This window comes from Vigna angularis, chromosome 2 (genome assembly GCF_016808095.1).
Source record: "Vigna angularis cultivar LongXiaoDou No.4 chromosome 2, ASM1680809v1, whole genome shotgun sequence".
NCBI classification, from domain to species: Eukaryota; Viridiplantae; Streptophyta; class Magnoliopsida; order Fabales; family Fabaceae; genus Vigna; species Vigna angularis.
The window spans coordinates 41,797,514-41,815,255 of NC_068971.1; the positions used below are offsets into that span (position 1 = coordinate 41,797,514).

Sequence of the window (17,742 nt, forward strand, 5' to 3'; positions counted from 1 at the left end):
ATGGAAGTTCCCAAAGATATTCCCATCTACATGGAACTTCTTTCTTTTACCGTTAATGCCAATAAGAAAATTGTTATTGAAATTGTTTGTTAGCTGAAAAGTTACTTTCATCGTATTAAGTTTCAATTTTGATGAATTGGATTTAAATTTTGAATTCATCTCTTTAATTTTCTTTTTCTTAATCCATCAAATTCAAATGAAAGATAAGATAAAATGAATTACATCGTAAATATATATATATATATATATATATATATATATATAAAAAAAAAAATAGACTTTAAACTTAATTCAACTTCACAAAATCGGCTTGTAGGATGAGGTTTGCACCTACTTATAAACTATGAATTGGCCTTATCTTTAGTGAGACTTCCAACACATCCCTTCATACCGAGGTATATACCTTTCGAGCATCAGATTAGACATTTTTAATGGGTAGTCCGATAGTGGTCCGATAACAAGTGTAATAATATGTCCAACAAACAACAAATATCGCTAGGATAGGCTCTAACAATAACTCTGATACCATGTTAGAAGTTAACTTTAAGCCTAACACAACGCAAAATATATATATATATATATATATATATGAAATAGATTCTTTTAATTCATTTTACACCAACTTACACTTATTATTTTTTATGAATCAAAAGGAAGAAATAGTTACCACAAGATAACATCAGCTATAGACGAGAAAACAAAAATAAAAGAGTGAGAGAATGTTAAATTCACTCTAGTGTAACAAAACAAATTATTAAATTTAGAAAATAAGAATGAGTAAAAAGTGTTTGCTAATAATAGGAAAAAATAGTAAATACAAAGTTAATATTTTGTTAAAAAATTACGAAATAACATGGATCAAACCGATATCACAATTTAATTAAATTTTAAAAATAAAAATAGGCTAGCGTCTGTTATGGACTACTAAAGTGAATACCAGAATTTATTTTATATTAAAAAATAGACCTCTGCGTCAGGGAGACCAACACTTAAATTTTATAATAAAGTAAATGATTAAAATAAATGATAATAAATATTATTATCGGTTTAGCTGACCCAATTAATAATTTTTTAATATAAAACTGATTGCGTGTGGTATATTAAATAAAAATAAAGTAAAATACATTTATTAGTTGTTTAAGGGGTAAGGTAAAACAATTTCGTTTTCCCTCGAGGAAGAGAAGAAATCCCGCTTCCAGAGAGCTGCTCTGATTCGTCCACGTGCTGTGCCATTCTTGAGGTCTGAGGTTAGAATATCACAAGTTCGGTAAGCCATCTCCTAAAACCCTGAGTGATTTCGTAGATTAGTTCAAAATCGTAAGTTTTTGAGAAACCCTTGTGAACACTGCCCTAAGCTGTGTTGATGCGTTGAAGATTCCCAATCAAAAAGATATATAAACTAAAGCAGATTATTTTATAGTATTGGTTTTGAAGAGCCGAAACAGCTAAAAGAAGCAAAGCCACTGAAAACTAGGAGCGGCTCTTCTGTAAGCACAGCCGTATCTGATTCACTGGTGTGGTGCGGAAGGTAGAGAAGCTGTCTCACCAGAATGGATTCGTCAAACGACGTCGCTTTGGTTTCCTCTGAGATGGAGAAGTTCCTGTGCGAGTTGTTGCTGGATTCATCCCAGCCAATTTCTGAGCGCTTCAGGGCATTATTCTCTCTCCGCAACCTCAAAGGCCCCGCCCCTCGCGATGCCCTTATTCTCGGTTTGTTCCTCCCACCTTCACAGCCCTAAGGAAATTCTTCCTCTTTTTCTTAACAAAAAATTCTATCGTTCAATTCGTTTTAGGTCACATGATTTTATCTCTGCTGCTTTGCTTGCTTCATTAATATGTCCAAGTGTAATAAACTTCACTCACTGTTTTTTTTTGTGATTTAATTTTATCATTCTCTTTACCATGGCAGCCACAAGGGATACATCGAATTTGTTGGCGCACGAAGCTGCATTTGCGTTGGGGCAAATGCAGGAATTGGAAGCCATTCCTGCTTTGGCTTCAGTTCTCAATGATCTTTCTTTGCATCCCATTGTTCGCCATGAGGTACCCTTTTCTGTTTTTTATTTTATTTTTTATATTTTGGGTCTTTGATTTTTTTTTTTCTTTTGCTGCCCTGCTCTTGCTTCTTGTTTTTATCACTTTTGAGACTATTGACTTTGTTATAATTACACAGGCAGCTGAGGCATTGGGTGCTATTGGTTCAGAAGGTAACGTTCCTCTCCTGAAGAATAGTTTGGATTCGGATCCGGCCGAGGAAGTTCGAGAAACATGTGAGTTGGCTCTTCAACGAATTCAGCATTTGAAAGATGCTGGCAATACTGATGAATTGGCTGCAACTGAAATATCGCCTTTCAAGTCTGTTGATCCAGCCGTGCCAGCGACCTCTTGTACTTCTGTTCAACAACTTAGGTTTGTTGGGTTCATTCATACTGTTATTAAAAAGAAACTTACTTTTACGGAGTAAGTAGCAGGTTGCTAACTTGTGTGCAACAATACCAGGGAAGTACTTCTTGATGAAGATAAAGGGATGCATGAACGCTATGCAGCTCTTTTTGCACTTCGCAATGATGGTGGAAATGAAGCTGTTGCTGCTATTATTGATTCCTTGAGATCGAAAAGTGCTCTACTGCGCCATGAGGTTTGATAAACTCAGTCTTATTTTACCTGGTTTGTATGAATAGTTTAGAATGTGGAACTATTCTTTGGAATGGAATAAATATTAAATTGTCATGGTGAAAGTAGCCAGTTATCCTTGAGTATAATAATGTTATTTAAACTTTTTTATACAATAATATTAGGTGGATATTTTATGTATGTGCTTTTATTTTCCTACGCCTGTTTGAATCGCCCATATTTTTTGTACTTTCTGTAATGGTTAGGTTGCATATGTTTTGGGTCAATTGCAAGACAAAGTTGCTTCTGCTGCTCTATCCAATATACTTAAAGATGTGAAGGAGCACCCAATGGTTAGACACGAGGCTGCTGAAGCTCTTGGTTCAATCGCAGGTATTTCAGCAAAAAAATGATGGCAAGATCCCTTTTACTCTCAAAGTAATGCAGTTAAAGGAAAGTTGTGTTTGTGATGCCATCCACGTGTAAAAGGAGAACTGCAATAATATCATAGAATTAAATGGAATTCATAACATAATATTAAAAATCTATTTAGATGAACTTCTCCCCTAACACAAGTAGAAAAAGAAAATGAGAAAGAAAAATGAAGAAAATTTCTCTATAAGTTAAAATTAGCTAATGCATAAATTAATTTATATAGCCTATCTCATAATTTCTCCCAAAGATGATTTTTGACTTGTACCTAAGTCCATCAGTCGTATGTGATCACATGAAAATCTACATATAAAAAGAAAAACAAATACAAAAACATTGGAGGACCAAACCAAACCCACACTAGGAAGCATACAAATGCAAACTCCCTCCAAAAGGATTAAATAAAATGGTAATTAGGGAGTTGATGCCTATTTTGAAAAAAATCTAGCTAGTGTAACGAGGTAAAACATTAAATCACTTAAATTAAAGTTGATTATCAATCCCGAAGTTAGTTCGTCTGCGTGAACAAAGGTTGCCTTCACGAAAAATGTGAGATATCATAAACTTTTAATGCATTTCCTCCATCTACCTCTAAGAGCCCAACTGGATCGAATCAATTGGATGGGTCACTGGGAACGGATTAGCTTATTGGCTGCTCTGATGGCGTCACGGAGCCTTCATTCTCCGGTTCTTGGCACTTGGGACTGGGAGAAGAATATGAATTGGAAGGCTTAAATGTCGCTCTGTACCCCTTGGAAGATTGAGGATACATAGTAGGTTTCATTGCTTTTGATCCCTTTCTTTCTCTGCGGAGAATTAAAGCAAGCCATGCTTTTGAGGATCCAAATGATGGTTAGTTTGACTTAGCTAGCTGCACATTCCCTTAAGGGTTGAAGGCAACAAGAACACTAGGAGAAGTGTGCCTGCTAATACCTCTATCTAATACTACGCAGGCCAATCTTTCCTTTGCTTCGTGTGCTCCCTGTCAGAATGTGATCTCTTCTCTTTGGTAGGTATCGTAGGAGCATATTGAGAAGAAAAAACTTTCATTTTAACTTGTTGAAAAGTTACTTTTATTTTTCCTTATTATTATCTTCTATAAATATTGTGAAAGAATTTATCCAAACAAATCCATAAAAAGAAAAACTTGATAGTAGTTGTCAAATTCTCAGCTAGTTTTCCTTTTTTGGTAATTAGCTGTCTAAGCCAACTTGGGTTGTGGCATCTAGTTTTTCTAGTCACTATCTGTAGGTTTGATTGGTTTTGACTGATCCGGCTCAAAAGTAGCTCATTTACACCTGATTCACATAATAAATAAAGAAAATGGTGTAAAGGTGTTGGTAGTTAACATATCACTACGAGTCTTGGAAATTTTTTTCTCATTGTTAACTAAAATATTATGCAAAATGCTAGTTGGAGGAGTTATTTTTGAAGGAGTGTAGTAATTTTAGTACATAAGTAACATCACTCTTTCAGTTTGAGAGGTAAAAATATTTCTCACCATAACCCTTCTATCATTTCTCACCGTATCCCATCTATCTGTCCTTCAGATTGAAGTGTCAAATATTTTCGGACCATAATCATTCTATTTGTCTTTCAGATTGAGAATTAAAATCTTTTCACGCGCAACCATTCTGTTCATCTTTGAAGATTAATATATGATAGGTTATTTTTCTTTTGTCAATTGTGGTTTTAATTTCTGAGTTTGTGGTGGCAACCTACTGAAAGTATGAATAAACAATTTATCATCAGCATAAACTATAAAACACAAGGTAAGCAAGTGAAAGACTATTTAATAATTTTAAATAAAATACAAATGCGAAGAAACCTCTTTTAATATCAGCTATGCCTCTGGCTCTCACTCACATGATTCAGGTAGTATATTATCTACCAATCTTATATATATAACATATGCCAAGTTTCAGTTCATTTACAAAGTTCTTTTGAGAACTTTTTTCTTTGTCCCAGTCTTTAATATTTGGTTGTGATTGTTCTAAGTCACGTAACAGATTGTGGGTACTTAACCATTTAGTGCGACATTGTTCTTGTCCGAACTTCAGAAATATTTCTATTTACATTGTGAATTGTTTAAATAGTTGTTTTGTTGTGTGCCTTAGATGATCGAAGTGTTGCTCTTCTTGAGGAATTTACGGCAGATCCAGAGCCTCTTGTCTCACAAAGTTGCGAAGTTGCTCTAAGCATGCTAGAATTTGAACGATCAGGGAAATCATTCGAGGTATACCCACTATTGAGTATATGCATATTTTGCTTCAATGTTTGTTGACACAACCTTTTTTCTATTGGTTGCAGTTCCTGTTCATGCCAACTCCAACTGTGCATTAAATGTTTTCTCGGGGTAATGCCAAGACATATATAGAAGGAGCGGATGGATGAGAATAGACGAAGAGACGCAGACAAAAACAGTTACATACAAAGATATTTTAGAATTTCTTACTTACAATTGTTGAGATTAGAAACCTTAGTTTTACATAAACACGAGTTTAGCTATGTTTCTGTTAATTTATGAAAAAAAATATATTTTATTGAAGTGGAAGCTTTAACGGTTGTTCTAAATAATATCTTTCTACTATGGCTCTACGATCTCAGGATAATTCTTGTCAACATTCTTTACTGTCTAATAGTTATATGGCAACTCCATTTGGAAAATAATGTTTCCTACTCTCGCGAGCATCAAATTGATGCAAATGCTTTTAATCAACAAAAGATTGGGATAAATAAAAAACAACAATGAATGTGCACCTTAAGGTTGACTCTTACGCGATTACGGGTATTGGTTTGATTTTATTATCATCCGAAGCTGTTAGTGCACAGGACTCCACGCCTTTGTCGTTCTGCATCATTCTTACATTATTAGTACCAAATTATCATGAGTAGTGCACCCTTCATCTTATGAAGCAGCCCTTTTCAACACCTTTAATGCCCTTTTCTCTTGCGCCAAGTTTCTCTCTTTGGCTCAGCAACTTAGCCCTCGTGTCATCATCAACGGGCTCTACAGAGAGGTTTTCTATGGTTACAATCGGGTTCTCTTCCACTTGCCGCAAAAGCCTTTGATCAGATCACTGCAAAGAATCTTCACTCTTGGAACACCATCATAGCAGGTTACTCAAAAGGCTATTTCTATGATTATGTTTTGAAGCTTTTTCGCGACTGGCGAAGTGACGGCAATGCAGTTGATAGCTTCAACTTTGGTGTTTGTCATTAAACATGTATATGGTTTTAAAATATTGTTAAATAAATGTTGTTAAAGTATCATTCTCCTTTTTCATAATGGAAGATTGCTTCATTGTTTGGCCATCAAATCTGGGGTTGGAAGGAGACCTGTTTACTGTGCCAGCACTTTTGGACATGTACGCGGAGTTGGGTTCTCTTAATGATGCTCACAAGTTGTTTGAATGATATTCTTACAGAAGCTCCGTAATGTGGGGTTTTATGACAAAAGGGGTATTTGAAATCTTCACAAGAACCCTGTGCTTTTTAACTACTCTCTAATATGACTAACTATTTTTATTTTCGATGGGATGATTTCACAATGGAAGGCTTAGTTTGAACCTGTGCAAACGTCTTGGCTGGGAGAGAAGGGAAAGCATCTCTCATGTTGTATGCATAAAGAACAATCTTTTGGTGAATGTCTGCTTGCTGACATCGGTCGTAGATATGTATATGAAATGTGGCTTTACTCGTTATGCATTTAGGTTGTTTGAAAAAGCCCATGATCACATGGATGTGTTCAATGCATTGCTTTAATCAATGGGTGTGCCAAAAAAGGGAAATTTTGTGAAGCTTTGTCCGTGTTCAATTGAGGTCAGGAATAAGTTATGTGTATTTAGTTCCAATGATACACTAGCATTCACAAGCCCAGATATCAGTCATACTTGGAATTCTCTCAGTAGAGAAATGAGAGAAAAAGCCTTTTTATGATTAGTCATTGCAGTAAATACACCAAATTTCGTATTCTTTTACATGTGCATTGTAAAACAGGGGAGACTTTTGGGATTCTTCAGACTTTGTCGGGACTCAACATCCTGAAATTGTGTAATGCAATGCAACAGAAGTTTCTGTTTAATCTACCTCTCTTAGTGTTAAAGTTAGTATGACTAGATGATTGCTCTTAATAGTATGCCAATGGGAAGTTACCAAGGGCTAATACTGTAAGAAGTTCTTCTTGAAGCTTCTGCACCTGATGGTTTTGAGAGTGCAGGTGACTTTCCTTTTATTTTTATGCACGCTTCTTGTCCACAAAACAAGATGAGTAGCCCATCAGCGATAGTTTTTTTCTTCTTCTTATATATGGAGTTCAAAATATAGAATCATTTTCTTGAAAGAGATTATGGAATTTTTTTAATAATAAATATTTTTTTTAATTATATACACGATATAATTTTATTATAAATTTGATGTTATCCTTTATGTTGACCTGAATCTAACTTTGTTCATTACTACATTTGAGACAAATCCCAAAAGGAAAAAAAAAGACAATTATCATCAACAACATTTTTCTCTTAGAAAGGAAAGGAATCAATGTGTTACTTCGTAAGTTTCCTTTTTATTAGCACTGTAGACAATATATTATCTAGTATCTCATAAATTAAGAATTATATTTAGAAATAAAATCATATTTATAATAATAAATACAAAGGATAAAAGAAAATGTCGCGTGTGCACGCGCCGCAGTGGTGCACATACTTTTCACTAGTATAAATAAGAAGGAAAAAAAGGAGGGAAGAGTGGGAATGGTGAGTGAGAGTGAGAGAATGTCGAACCCTCAAAATCAGAAACCATGGAAGGCGGAATACGCGAAGTCGGGGCGATCGTCGTGCCGGACGTGCAAGAGTCCCATTGCCAGTGAAACGCTGCGTCTCGGCAAGATGGTCCAATCCACCAAGTTCGATGGCCTCATGCCCGTAATTTCTCTTCCTTTTTTTTCTCCTTCAATATACCTCACTTCCGTCAATGTTAATGTACCTGTTGTTATGCATGCTCTTTTATTTCATTTCACGCATTTCTTATGTTTCTTGCATGTAACGATGAACCATAGGGTTTTATTCTTTAAGCTTTCTCTACAGGCCATGTACTCTATTATAATGTTGTGAACACTTCGACCTTATTGTACTTTCACGAGGGTTTTTCAAGAAAAAGTTGTAATGCATGAGTGTGGTTTTTTAATCTGTATTTTATTTTCAATCAGATGTGGAATCATGCTGCTTGCATATTGAAGAAAGCTAATCAGATAAAACTGTATGGAAATTTCTACTCTTTTCTCTAAATGTGTGTTCTTTTATGGTTTTACATTTGCAAGAATTTATTGTCGTGCGCTACTGTTTACCTGTAGAGTTGACGACGTTGAAAACTTAGAGTCGCTTCGTTGGGAAGATCAGCAGAAGATCCGAAAATACATAGAGAGTGGTAGTGGCGGCAGCAGCAGTGCTGCCACAAAATCAGGCTCAAAAGCTGTCAAAGATACTGAGTGTGGTATTGAAGTTTCACAGACTTCTCGCGCTACTTGCAGGAGTTGCAGTCAAAAGATTATCAAAGGAGAGGTTGGGTTTTATTGTTTCATTCTGTGTCATCTTCCAAAGGCTAACTAACTTATTAGAACTTATTGGAGTGTGTGTTAATTGGACCTGATTTACCATAAACTAACTTTTGGGAAACAACATATCTGGGTTTTAGTAATAGCTGGACTATGTTTCTAATTTAAGGGATGAAACTATGAGGATGTATAGTTTTTATTTTTACTTCCGACGTCTAGCATGTTGTGTTTGAATTTGGTTCCCAACATTATTCCATTGGTAGCTAAACTTATAACTTTTAGTATTGGTTTACTAGGTGGTGTGTCACTATTCCATAATGTGTTGAATCTTGGAACAAAGCCTGGTGCATGATACTAGAATTTTTTTGCTTTATCATTGGATTCTCCATCTTGATTCTTGAGAATATTGTTGTATGATAAAAATGATTTTGACGTTGTTGGTTCATGACAAGGTACGATAGCCTTTATGGCCAAGTATTCTCTAGTTTAGTCCTTGTTGTCATCACTCTTCCAATAAAAAGTTGAACTTTCAGCATGAGGTTGATTAATCTGTCCATAGAGAGTTGTATTGTAAAACCATTCACGAGTCTTTAACAGCTAAGCTTTTGGGATAGCTTGTTCATGGCATGAGGAACAACAACAGAGTTCTTAAATTTTGGGTAATTATTTGTATATTGAAGTTTTGGTAGAATGAGGAGCATAATGGCTACCTGATTTGTTTGCTGCATTTTGTGGTTGGTGACGTGGTGTCATGGACTGGAGTGCATATAGGCTCACTCTCTGGTTCTAGGCACATGCACTTTCAAGAAGTATATTCCTCTCGTACTAGGTACCTGGCCTCTTGTATGGATTTGTCTTACTATCTAAGTATGTCCAGAATTCTAGCCACTGCTTGTGGGTTGAACGCATAATTATGAATCTATCCAATTTTCCTGCATTTCCTTTAATTCTGAAGTCCTTAAAAGGTACAAAAGTTATTCTGGGAGTGTTCAAATTAAACCACTGTCAGAAATCATAATTTCATTTAGGATTGCATGAAATCTGCACAAGTCATATTAGCAACACAATTATTCATGCTAGCTAGACTTCATCTCAGCCTTTTTAAGATCATTTTTATCCTGATGTATAATAGAATTCAGAATTTTCTCTAATCTTTTTCAAACCACTATCGTAATCCTTGCTGACTGTTTCTTCTTTGATTTAGGTTCGTATATCTACTAAGCCTGATGGTCCAGGTGCAAAAGGTTTGGCTTGGCACCATGCCAAATGTCTTGTGGAATTATCCCCATCAATTCAAGTAGATAAGTTATCTGGATGGGATAGTCTCTCATCTTCTGATCAATCAGCTGTCAATGACTTCGCTAAGAAGTGTCATCCAATGGACAAGGGGGGTATGATGATTGATATGTTTAACAAAGTCTGGTTTTTATTGCCATAACGGTTGAATCTCTTTATTTTCATTTACTTTCTGACTGGATTCTGTTCAGGTGTTAGTAGTACAAACATTGAGACTGAAAAGGGTAAAGAATCCACGCAACTACACACTTCCAAAGGTGGTACAAAACGAGGGAAAGATGCTGATAGTGAGCGAAAATCAAAAGTTGCTAAGGCCAAGGAAGATGTATCTGCGAGCAGCAAAGCATCTGTTAAGAATTATAATGAAACAGGGGAAGCATGTGATCTGGAGAAGAAAATGGAAATCCAGAGCAAAGAAATATGGGCTCTGAAAGATGATCTCAAAAAGAATGTGACAACAACAGAGTTTCGTGAAATGCTGGAAGCCAATGGTCAAGACTCAACAGGATCCGAACTTGATTTACGTGACCGCTGGTAATTTAATATCATGCAGATTTTTACCCTCAATGTTTAAAGAAGTGTTTACCTTGTTCCATATATCTTTCTTTTTAGTTATAATTGTCCATGATTTTACTGATAAAAGATTAGGTTTGTTTGTTTGGTGTCCCCTAATATGCATGCTCGCTGGTATTGAGCTCTTATATAATTTGTGATGGATAAATCATAATTTATTCATCAAAAGGAGAAAAAGATAAATGAATGCAAGTCTAGCAGATATATTATTGTTTGGATGAGAGATAATTCATTGTTTTTTCTTATCCTTCAAAATATGTTTAACTTTCCTAACTCCATTTATTACTATTTTTATAATTTAAGTGCTGATGGAATGATGTTTGGAGCACTTGGTCTTTGCCCAATATGTTCTGGCTTTCTGCGTTACTCTGGAGGAATGTACCGATGCACTGGATACGTGTCAGAGTGGAGTAAATGTTCTTACTCTACATGCGAACCAAAACGTGTTGAAGGGAAGTGGAAAATCCCAGAAGAAACAAATAATAAATACCTTAAAAAGGTTTGTAAAGAAAAAGTTGTCATAAAAACAAAAACCAATAAAGTACGACTAAAGTTTTTGCTTACTCTTTACAGTGGTTCAAATCTCAAAAAGGGAAGAAACCAGTTAGGATATTGCCTCTTCCATCACCAAGAAAATCTGCTGAAAGTCAAATTGCAACAGCTAATCAGCATCAATCATTGAAGGCTGAAAATTTCCAAGATATCAAAGTTGCTATCTGTGGATTAGCTAATGACACCATTGTATTTCTTCCTTCTATTTTCCCTTTAACATCTACTTTTAGCATCCACAAATAAAGTCTCCCCGTTAAACATTCTGAGAAACAATCCTATTTGATTTGGTTTTTCCAGTATATAGTACTCATCTTTTATGACGTGATTTTACAGGAGGAATGGAAACGCAAAATTAATGCCATGGGTGGAATCTTTCATGCAAAAGTAAAGAAAGGTATCTGCCGTAGAGACAATTGCCAAAATAAAAAATTCCATAAAATATTTTCTGCCTCGTGTACAATTTTTGTAATGTTTCATGCAACTTGTCTACTTGCAGATACTAACTGCTTGGTGGTTGGTGGAGTGCTCAATGATGAAGCTGAGATGCGGAAGGCAAGGTGCTCACAGTGAACTCGAGTTGTCAATATCAACCATTTTTTATTTAACTAACTATAATATCACTGACTTGGAAGAGTTTTGATATATAGGAGGATGAAAATTCCAATAGTCAGAGAGGACTACTTGATTGACTGCATACAGAAAAAGAAGAGACTTCCATTTGATATGTACAAGGTTGAAATGATTGGTGAGGCTTCTAGCATGGTCACCATTAAAGTGAAGGGACAAAGTGCTGTTCATGAGGCTTCTGGCCTACAAGAGTCTGGCCACATACTTGTGGAAGGAAAAAGCATATATAACACAACTTTGAATATGTCTGATTTGTCTACTGGTATTAACAGGTGGGTTCAGTATGTTTTAGCTTTCTTGTTCAGCTTCAGCATAAATTTTGTTTAGTTGGCAAGCCAGGAAATAGTAGTTTGTTTTCTATGCATTGATGAATAAAATTGAACCTAAAAGTATGCTTATAGATTTTATGTTGCTACACTATATATGTACAAAACATCAATCATCAAGCTGTGTCTCTATTGTTGAGCTGATATGTCATTTTGTTCTTCCTCAGAAGGTAACTGACATTCCCAGCTAGGACATTGATTGAGAATATAATTTTATTTCAAAACTGTCTGGAATCTGCTGATCAAAATCTTATTCTTAAGATTTCTTACTATGGTGGAAGTATAAACCTAGTGTTGTTTGACTGAGAGTACCTAATACATTAACATCGACATTGTATAAAATGAATTTTAATGTTTTCTACGAAAATCTGGTTTGTTTGTCATCAATTGTCTTATATAGGCTCAGTCTGGTAATATTGTAGCATTTGATGCCTTTGAACAGGAACAATTGGAAGTGTGTTTGATGGAAAGTATTTTGGTAGTGATTCCTTCAGTGCTTTTGAAAGGCCAAGCTTTCTAGCTAGAGACAACTTATTGGAAGTTTTTCAAATTTTATGGTCTCTATTTTACAATTTTGAACACCTAACTTTTGTCACCCACTGTTCCAACTCAGTTTCAACAGCAGCTTTTCACAGCACCTCCATCACGGAAGCTTTTTAAAAGGCACAACTCAAATATAGTTCAACTGTACTTTCATTCGTGTAGAATACTATGTAGTCTGTCTGGAAATATGTATTGTGCAGTTGTTATCCGTTGGCTGATAAATTTGTGTTTTGCAAACTATTTATGGTTTAAATACTTCAGCACTGGTTTTGTCCTAAATAAAAAACTGCCTAGTATTTATTTTCCAAAGCCAGCTTTTATTCTTTTGGGTTAGCCTGGAAAATAATTTTGTTTGACTTGTAGCCTTCTTTTTTGTATGTACTAAGACTCTTTTCATATTGAGTTGTTTGTATTGACTTCGTGAATTCTCTGCCTTATTTCCTTTCTTAATATTCTTGTTTTGCTTATATTTCGTCTCCCAACTATGCATCTCCCTATACCCGTCTTCACAATCACTGTCTTAACTTTTTTTCTTCCCATGTAAAGTTACTACATTCTCCAGATAATCCAAGAAGATAAGGGGTCAGATTGCTTTTTGTTTCGTAAATGGGGTCGAGTAGGAAATGACAAGATTGGAGGAGATAAACTGGAGGGCGAAATGTCAAAATCTGATGCAATCTGTGATTTCAAACGATTATTCTTTGAGAAGACTGGAAACCCTTGGGAGGCATGGGAACAAAAGACCATTCAGAAGCAACCTGGAAGATTTTTCCCATTGGATATTGTACATGTTTTATCATTTAAATTATTTGTGTGATGTTATGTAATCATCTTTCTCTGGTCAGGTGGATATTCAACTCAATCTTGTTATGTTGAACTTGCAGGATTATGGTGTTAACAAACAGGTATCAAACAAGAAAAAAAATGATAATGACAGCAAACTACCCCCGCCATTAATAGAATTGATTAAGATGCTCTTCAACGTGGAAACTTATAGGTTATAGTCAAATATACCTCTTCATTTTATTAGAATATGTATGATGCAATACTGAGTCTATAGTTTTGTAGATCTGCCATGATGGAGTTTGAGATTAATATGTCTGAAATGCCACTTGGGAAACTAAGCAAAAGCAATATCCAAAACGGTATGTTGTCACTTTACGTTTTCTGATCTATGGTAGTTCCCTATTTCCTTTGTTGGATTGCATCAAGCAATCCCATAGTCTTTATCAGAGTAATAAATGTTTGATTTTATGTTGGTTACCTTCTCTTCCTAGGGTTTGAAGCATTGACTGATATACAAAATCTGTTAAAACTTACTGATTCTGATCCATCAATCAAGGAAAGCTTACTTATTAATGCCAGCAACCGGTTCTTCACCATGATCCCTTCTATTCATCCACATATTATTAGGGATGAAGATGATTTTAAATCCAAGGTGGTGCTTTTTTTTTCATTTTGGGGTTTGGTAATGAAACATGAAATTAGATTGATTTATCTTATTTTGTTAGTTATCTACTTGAAGTCATCACTCATGAAAGCTAATATATATATATTTTGGTCCTGTTTTAAGATCAAATGAAATCATTTTATGTTTGAATTTTGAATAGAGAAATGGGAACTTTATACTATACAGTTGCTGATTTTAAAGTTTTGTTGTCTTGAAATTTGACCTACAATAATGCTGGACACGTGAAATTTAGTCTGTTCTTTGTTACAATAATGTTCAAGGAATATCAAATATATGATTGATAGAAAAGTTATCTAATTCTATCTGGTTTTTCTTTTTGTTGTAGGTGAAAATGTTAGAAGCCCTTCAAGACATTGAAATAGCCTCTAGATTAGTTGGATTTGATGCCAACAATGAGGACTCAATTGATGATAGTTATAAGAAGCTCCACTGCGATATATCTCCACTTCCTCATGATAGTGAAGATTTTTGTTTAATTGAAAAGTTTCTCCATAATACTCATGCCCCTACACATACGGTACGATTATATTGGGTATACAAGTTAGTGCTTGGTGTATTAATGTCTCTGCTGTGATCTCTTTCATTTCTCACAATGTAAATGTTTCCACTATGTTTGTAATCCATTTATACAGGACTGGAGTCTTGAGCTGGAAGAAGTTTTTTCACTTGAAAGGGAAGGTGAATTTGATAAGTTTGCTCCTTACAGGGATAAACTTGGAAACAGAATGCTCCTATGGCATGGTAGGCTTTGGATATGTGACTTTAATTTCTTGTATGTTTGTTGTGAAATACTCTCCTGAGGCAATGAGAATGCAAAATTTGAAAGGAATGTAAACAGATTTCTTAAGGTGATAATCTATGAGGCTTCCAATCTCGAAATGTCTCTAGGAATTATTCTCATAATGACTACTCTAGAAGTGCCGAGATAATACAAAACCAGTGACCAAAGGAGTTCTAGCTTACATAAGCTGAAACTTTTATGCTAAAATTTCTTTCATCACTGTCAGATTGGATCATTTTTAGTTGTGAACTATAATCACATCGATGACTATTTCTTTTTAATGTGCATACTTTCAGCCAGAGATGACATATGTACAAATTTTAGATTGGCACCTCTAACGAAATTGTTCTCTATATAGGTTCTAGGTTGACAAACTTTGTGGGCATTCTTAGCCAAGGACTCAGAATAGCCCCTCCTGAAGCCCCCGCGACTGGCTATATGGTCCTATCTATTCCTCCCTTATTAACTCTTGTTTATATTTTGTTGGATACCAATACCTAATTTAACTTTGCAAAGCAGTACTAAACTCTGAATATTTTGTATTGCAGTTTGGGAAAGGGGTGTACTTTGCGGACCTGGTCAGCAAAAGTGCCCAGTATTGCTTCACTGATAAGAAAAACCCTGTTGGTCTAATGCTATTGAGTGAAGTTGCACTTGGAAACATCTATGAGCTCAAGAAAGCTAAGGCTAGTCTGCTTTAATCCAATTTGTGAATTTAGCTTTTTCTTCAAATAAAGTAATAATTTTAAAAACAAAATCAGGAAAGTTAAAAAAATTACTATTTCCTCCAAATAAGTTAATCCAAACAATCAAATATGGTTGAATATTTGTTAGTGCATACGCATTCAAAATGAGCCACAATGTTGCTTTCAATAACTTTTGGTTTCATACTGATTGTCTGTCTTCTGAGAAACAGTATATGGATAAACCTCCCGAAGGAAAGCACTCTACTAAAGGACTGGGCAAGAAAATGCCTCAAGAATCGGAATATGCAAAGTGGAGAGGCGATGTGACTGTTCCTTGTGGCAAACCAGTGCCATCAAATGTCAAGGCTTCTGAGCTCATGTACAATGAGTATATTGTTTATAATACTGCCCAAGTAAGTTTCAAGTTTGGTTTATTTCTGTCATATAATGCCAACGAGGCAAGCACTAGCTTAAATTATAAGTTTCAATTTTGTGCAGATAAATTTATATTGAAGTTTCTTGTAGATGATTTTTAGTTATGTATGTTTAATGGCTAACTTAATTGGGATAGAAATAGTGTGCAAGAGGTAAAGAAAGAAGAATGAATAGCCAGATTTAATGTGGAAATGTCTTGATGAGGAAAAACCACTGGCAGAGGAGAAACAAATCACTAATAAAATTGATATGATAGAGATATAAAGAGAGCGGTTGCTATAACATTATTATGTAAGTGGATATTGAACTTTAGCCCAAAAACATAAGGCTTCTTCCCCCCAAAAAAAGAGATCAGTGGTGTGACCCTTGGTCTCGGTGTATCAACTCGGGGCCTCCACCTCTACCACAGACCCCAAAGAATATCAAAATTATTTCTTCAGCAAATTGATGGCAGCACGAGATTTTGAGGCCAGACCCAAGAATTTGGTGTCATTAACACTACAGATTCTGTCTAAAAATTTTATTATTTGAAACTCCAGTTTCTGAGATAAACAACAAGCTAAAGATTCTTATATCCCTATGGTAGATAGGACACAACTGTCAGCAAGGATCTATAGCTGATTAGCTTGAGTAGTAAGCTTGTGTTTTTCTATTGTCTGTGGTTAAACTTGGTTCATGACCTACTTGCATTATACTCTGTATGAGCATTTTTGGATTTGGCATAGATAAAGCCTGATGTTACATTTCCTTTTCTTCTTTTGGTAATAACATGTGTATGACTGGATGTGTTCTTTTGTACAGGTTAAGATGCAATTCTTGTTGAAGGTGAGGTTTCATCACAAGAGATGAGCACTGTGAGAAGTTTGCTGTTTTGGGGCTAAACAGTGTTTTGACCTGACTTGTACGTAGTAGTCCATCTGGGATTCCCTAGAATTGTCTTAGTGAGGTCTCATTTTGAGTTGACTGGAGATCTTTCTACCTTTTTTGGCGCATGCTTGTAAGTGCGGGGATTATCTAGTTGAAACCCGTCACTTGTAGCTGAATTATCCCATGCAATTTGTGATCCGGTTATCTGTATAGAATCGCCATTTTAATCTTATTTAGTATATGTTGCATTTTAAACACCATCTTACCCAGTCTAGTAATTAGTTGATGGTCGTTGGTCTGAGGTTACTTTTTGTTTTCTCTAACCTTACTCAGAAATTAGAACCGGGTGCCAGATAGAAGACTAGATTGGCGGTAATGAAAATAGGCAATGAGCACAAGACATTATGTGGTCTGCATGTGTCGTGAAGGTGATGCTATTAATCAATGCACCAACAAAGTGTTGATTATGACATCATGCCATGGGTATATATAAATTTTTGGCAGTTATTTGCATATGGCTATCAATGGAGTTTGCAAAGCTCTATGGTGGTGACTGACTGTGAGTACTTAAAACTTAGGCGGCTCTTAGTAAGACCCATGCGTGACATTGACTCTTCTATATACAAACAGCCATTTCTCATTATCAAGTATATGACGAAGTGTTGTCTCCTCATATCTTTTTTTGGTTGTGTTTGCTATCTCGTATGTTCCTCTGTATATGTTGTGTTTACTGATTTTTGGCAAATTTTGATTCACGGACTAGTTCCTCCCACAAAATACAGCTGGTTCTTAGTTTGGTAATGTAACGTAAGCAGTGTTTTTTCATTGTTAGTTATTTAGCTGAATTATCGTGTTTTGGTGTTTTCTGATGGCTTTTCATCTGAATCTAGTCCAAGTGTTTGGACTAGGCAAATACACAGTGCAATTTTGAAAACTGCAACTTAATGTATAATATTAAACCGTTGGAGTCCCGTCTTTTGAGCGTGACT

General features: G+C 35.4%; 2 protein-coding genes across 3 annotated transcripts; both read left to right on the forward strand.

Annotated features, from left to right (window-relative positions):
- Nucleotides 1-1,129: 1,129 nt before the first annotated feature.
- LOC108347998 (deoxyhypusine hydroxylase) lies at nucleotides 1,130-5,619 on the forward strand. Of its 2 annotated transcripts, none has more exons than XM_017587491.2 (8): nucleotides 1,130-1,267; nucleotides 1,421-1,710; nucleotides 1,910-2,043; nucleotides 2,174-2,409; nucleotides 2,500-2,638; nucleotides 2,880-3,006; nucleotides 5,163-5,281; nucleotides 5,356-5,619. In XM_017587491.2, the coding sequence occupies exons 2-8, from the start codon at nucleotides 1,551-1,553 to the stop codon at nucleotides 5,386-5,388; spliced, it is 948 nt and encodes a 315-aa protein (XP_017442980.1). In that variant the 5' UTR covers nucleotides 1,130-1,267; nucleotides 1,421-1,550; the 3' UTR covers nucleotides 5,389-5,619. The 2 variants fall into 2 exon arrangements, with proteins under 2 accessions (XP_017442980.1, XP_017442981.1); XM_017587492.2 differs by having other exon boundaries at nucleotides 1,230-1,247.
- A 2,179-nt stretch (nucleotides 5,620-7,798) lies between these two features.
- Nucleotides 7,799-17,578, forward strand: LOC108347986 (poly [ADP-ribose] polymerase 1). Its single transcript, XM_017587475.2, has 20 exons — nucleotides 7,799-7,967; nucleotides 8,252-8,301; nucleotides 8,396-8,603; nucleotides 9,801-9,987; nucleotides 10,084-10,426; nucleotides 10,769-10,964; nucleotides 11,039-11,206; nucleotides 11,351-11,411; nucleotides 11,514-11,574; nucleotides 11,665-11,916; nucleotides 13,060-13,297; nucleotides 13,398-13,510; nucleotides 13,582-13,658; nucleotides 13,791-13,951; nucleotides 14,310-14,501; nucleotides 14,617-14,725; nucleotides 15,124-15,206; nucleotides 15,314-15,451; nucleotides 15,682-15,864; nucleotides 16,688-17,578. The coding sequence occupies exons 1-20, from the start codon at nucleotides 7,818-7,820 to the stop codon at nucleotides 16,733-16,735; spliced, it is 3,018 nt and encodes a 1,005-aa protein (XP_017442964.1). The 5' UTR covers nucleotides 7,799-7,817; the 3' UTR covers nucleotides 16,736-17,578.
- The last annotated feature ends 164 nt before the right edge of the window (nucleotides 17,579-17,742 follow it).

What these genes read in the sequence shown, in the direction of transcription:
- LOC108347986 (XM_017587475.2), top strand. Translation starts at nt 7,818, where the DNA reads ATGTCGAACCCTCAAAATCAGAAACCATGGAAGGCGGAATACGCGAAG. An exon ending in CAAAAGCAATATCCAAAACG is followed by an intron (nt 13,659 to 13,790) that starts GTATGTTGTCAC and finishes TTCTCTTCCTAG; the next exon opens with GGTTTGAAGCATTGACTGAT. An exon ending in CTCATGCCCCTACACATACG is followed by an intron (nt 14,502 to 14,616) that starts GTACGATTATAT and finishes CCATTTATACAG; the next exon opens with GACTGGAGTCTTGAGCTGGA.
- LOC108347998 (XM_017587491.2), top strand. Translation starts at nt 1,551, where the DNA reads ATGGATTCGTCAAACGACGTCGCTTTGGTTTCCTCTGAGATGGAGAAG. An exon ending in GTGCTCTACTGCGCCATGAG is followed by an intron (nt 2,639 to 2,879) that starts GTTTGATAAACT and finishes TGTAATGGTTAG; the next exon opens with GTTGCATATGTTTTGGGTCA. An exon ending in AGCTCTTGGTTCAATCGCAG is followed by an intron (nt 3,007 to 5,162) that starts GTATTTCAGCAA and finishes TGTGTGCCTTAG; the next exon opens with ATGATCGAAGTGTTGCTCTT.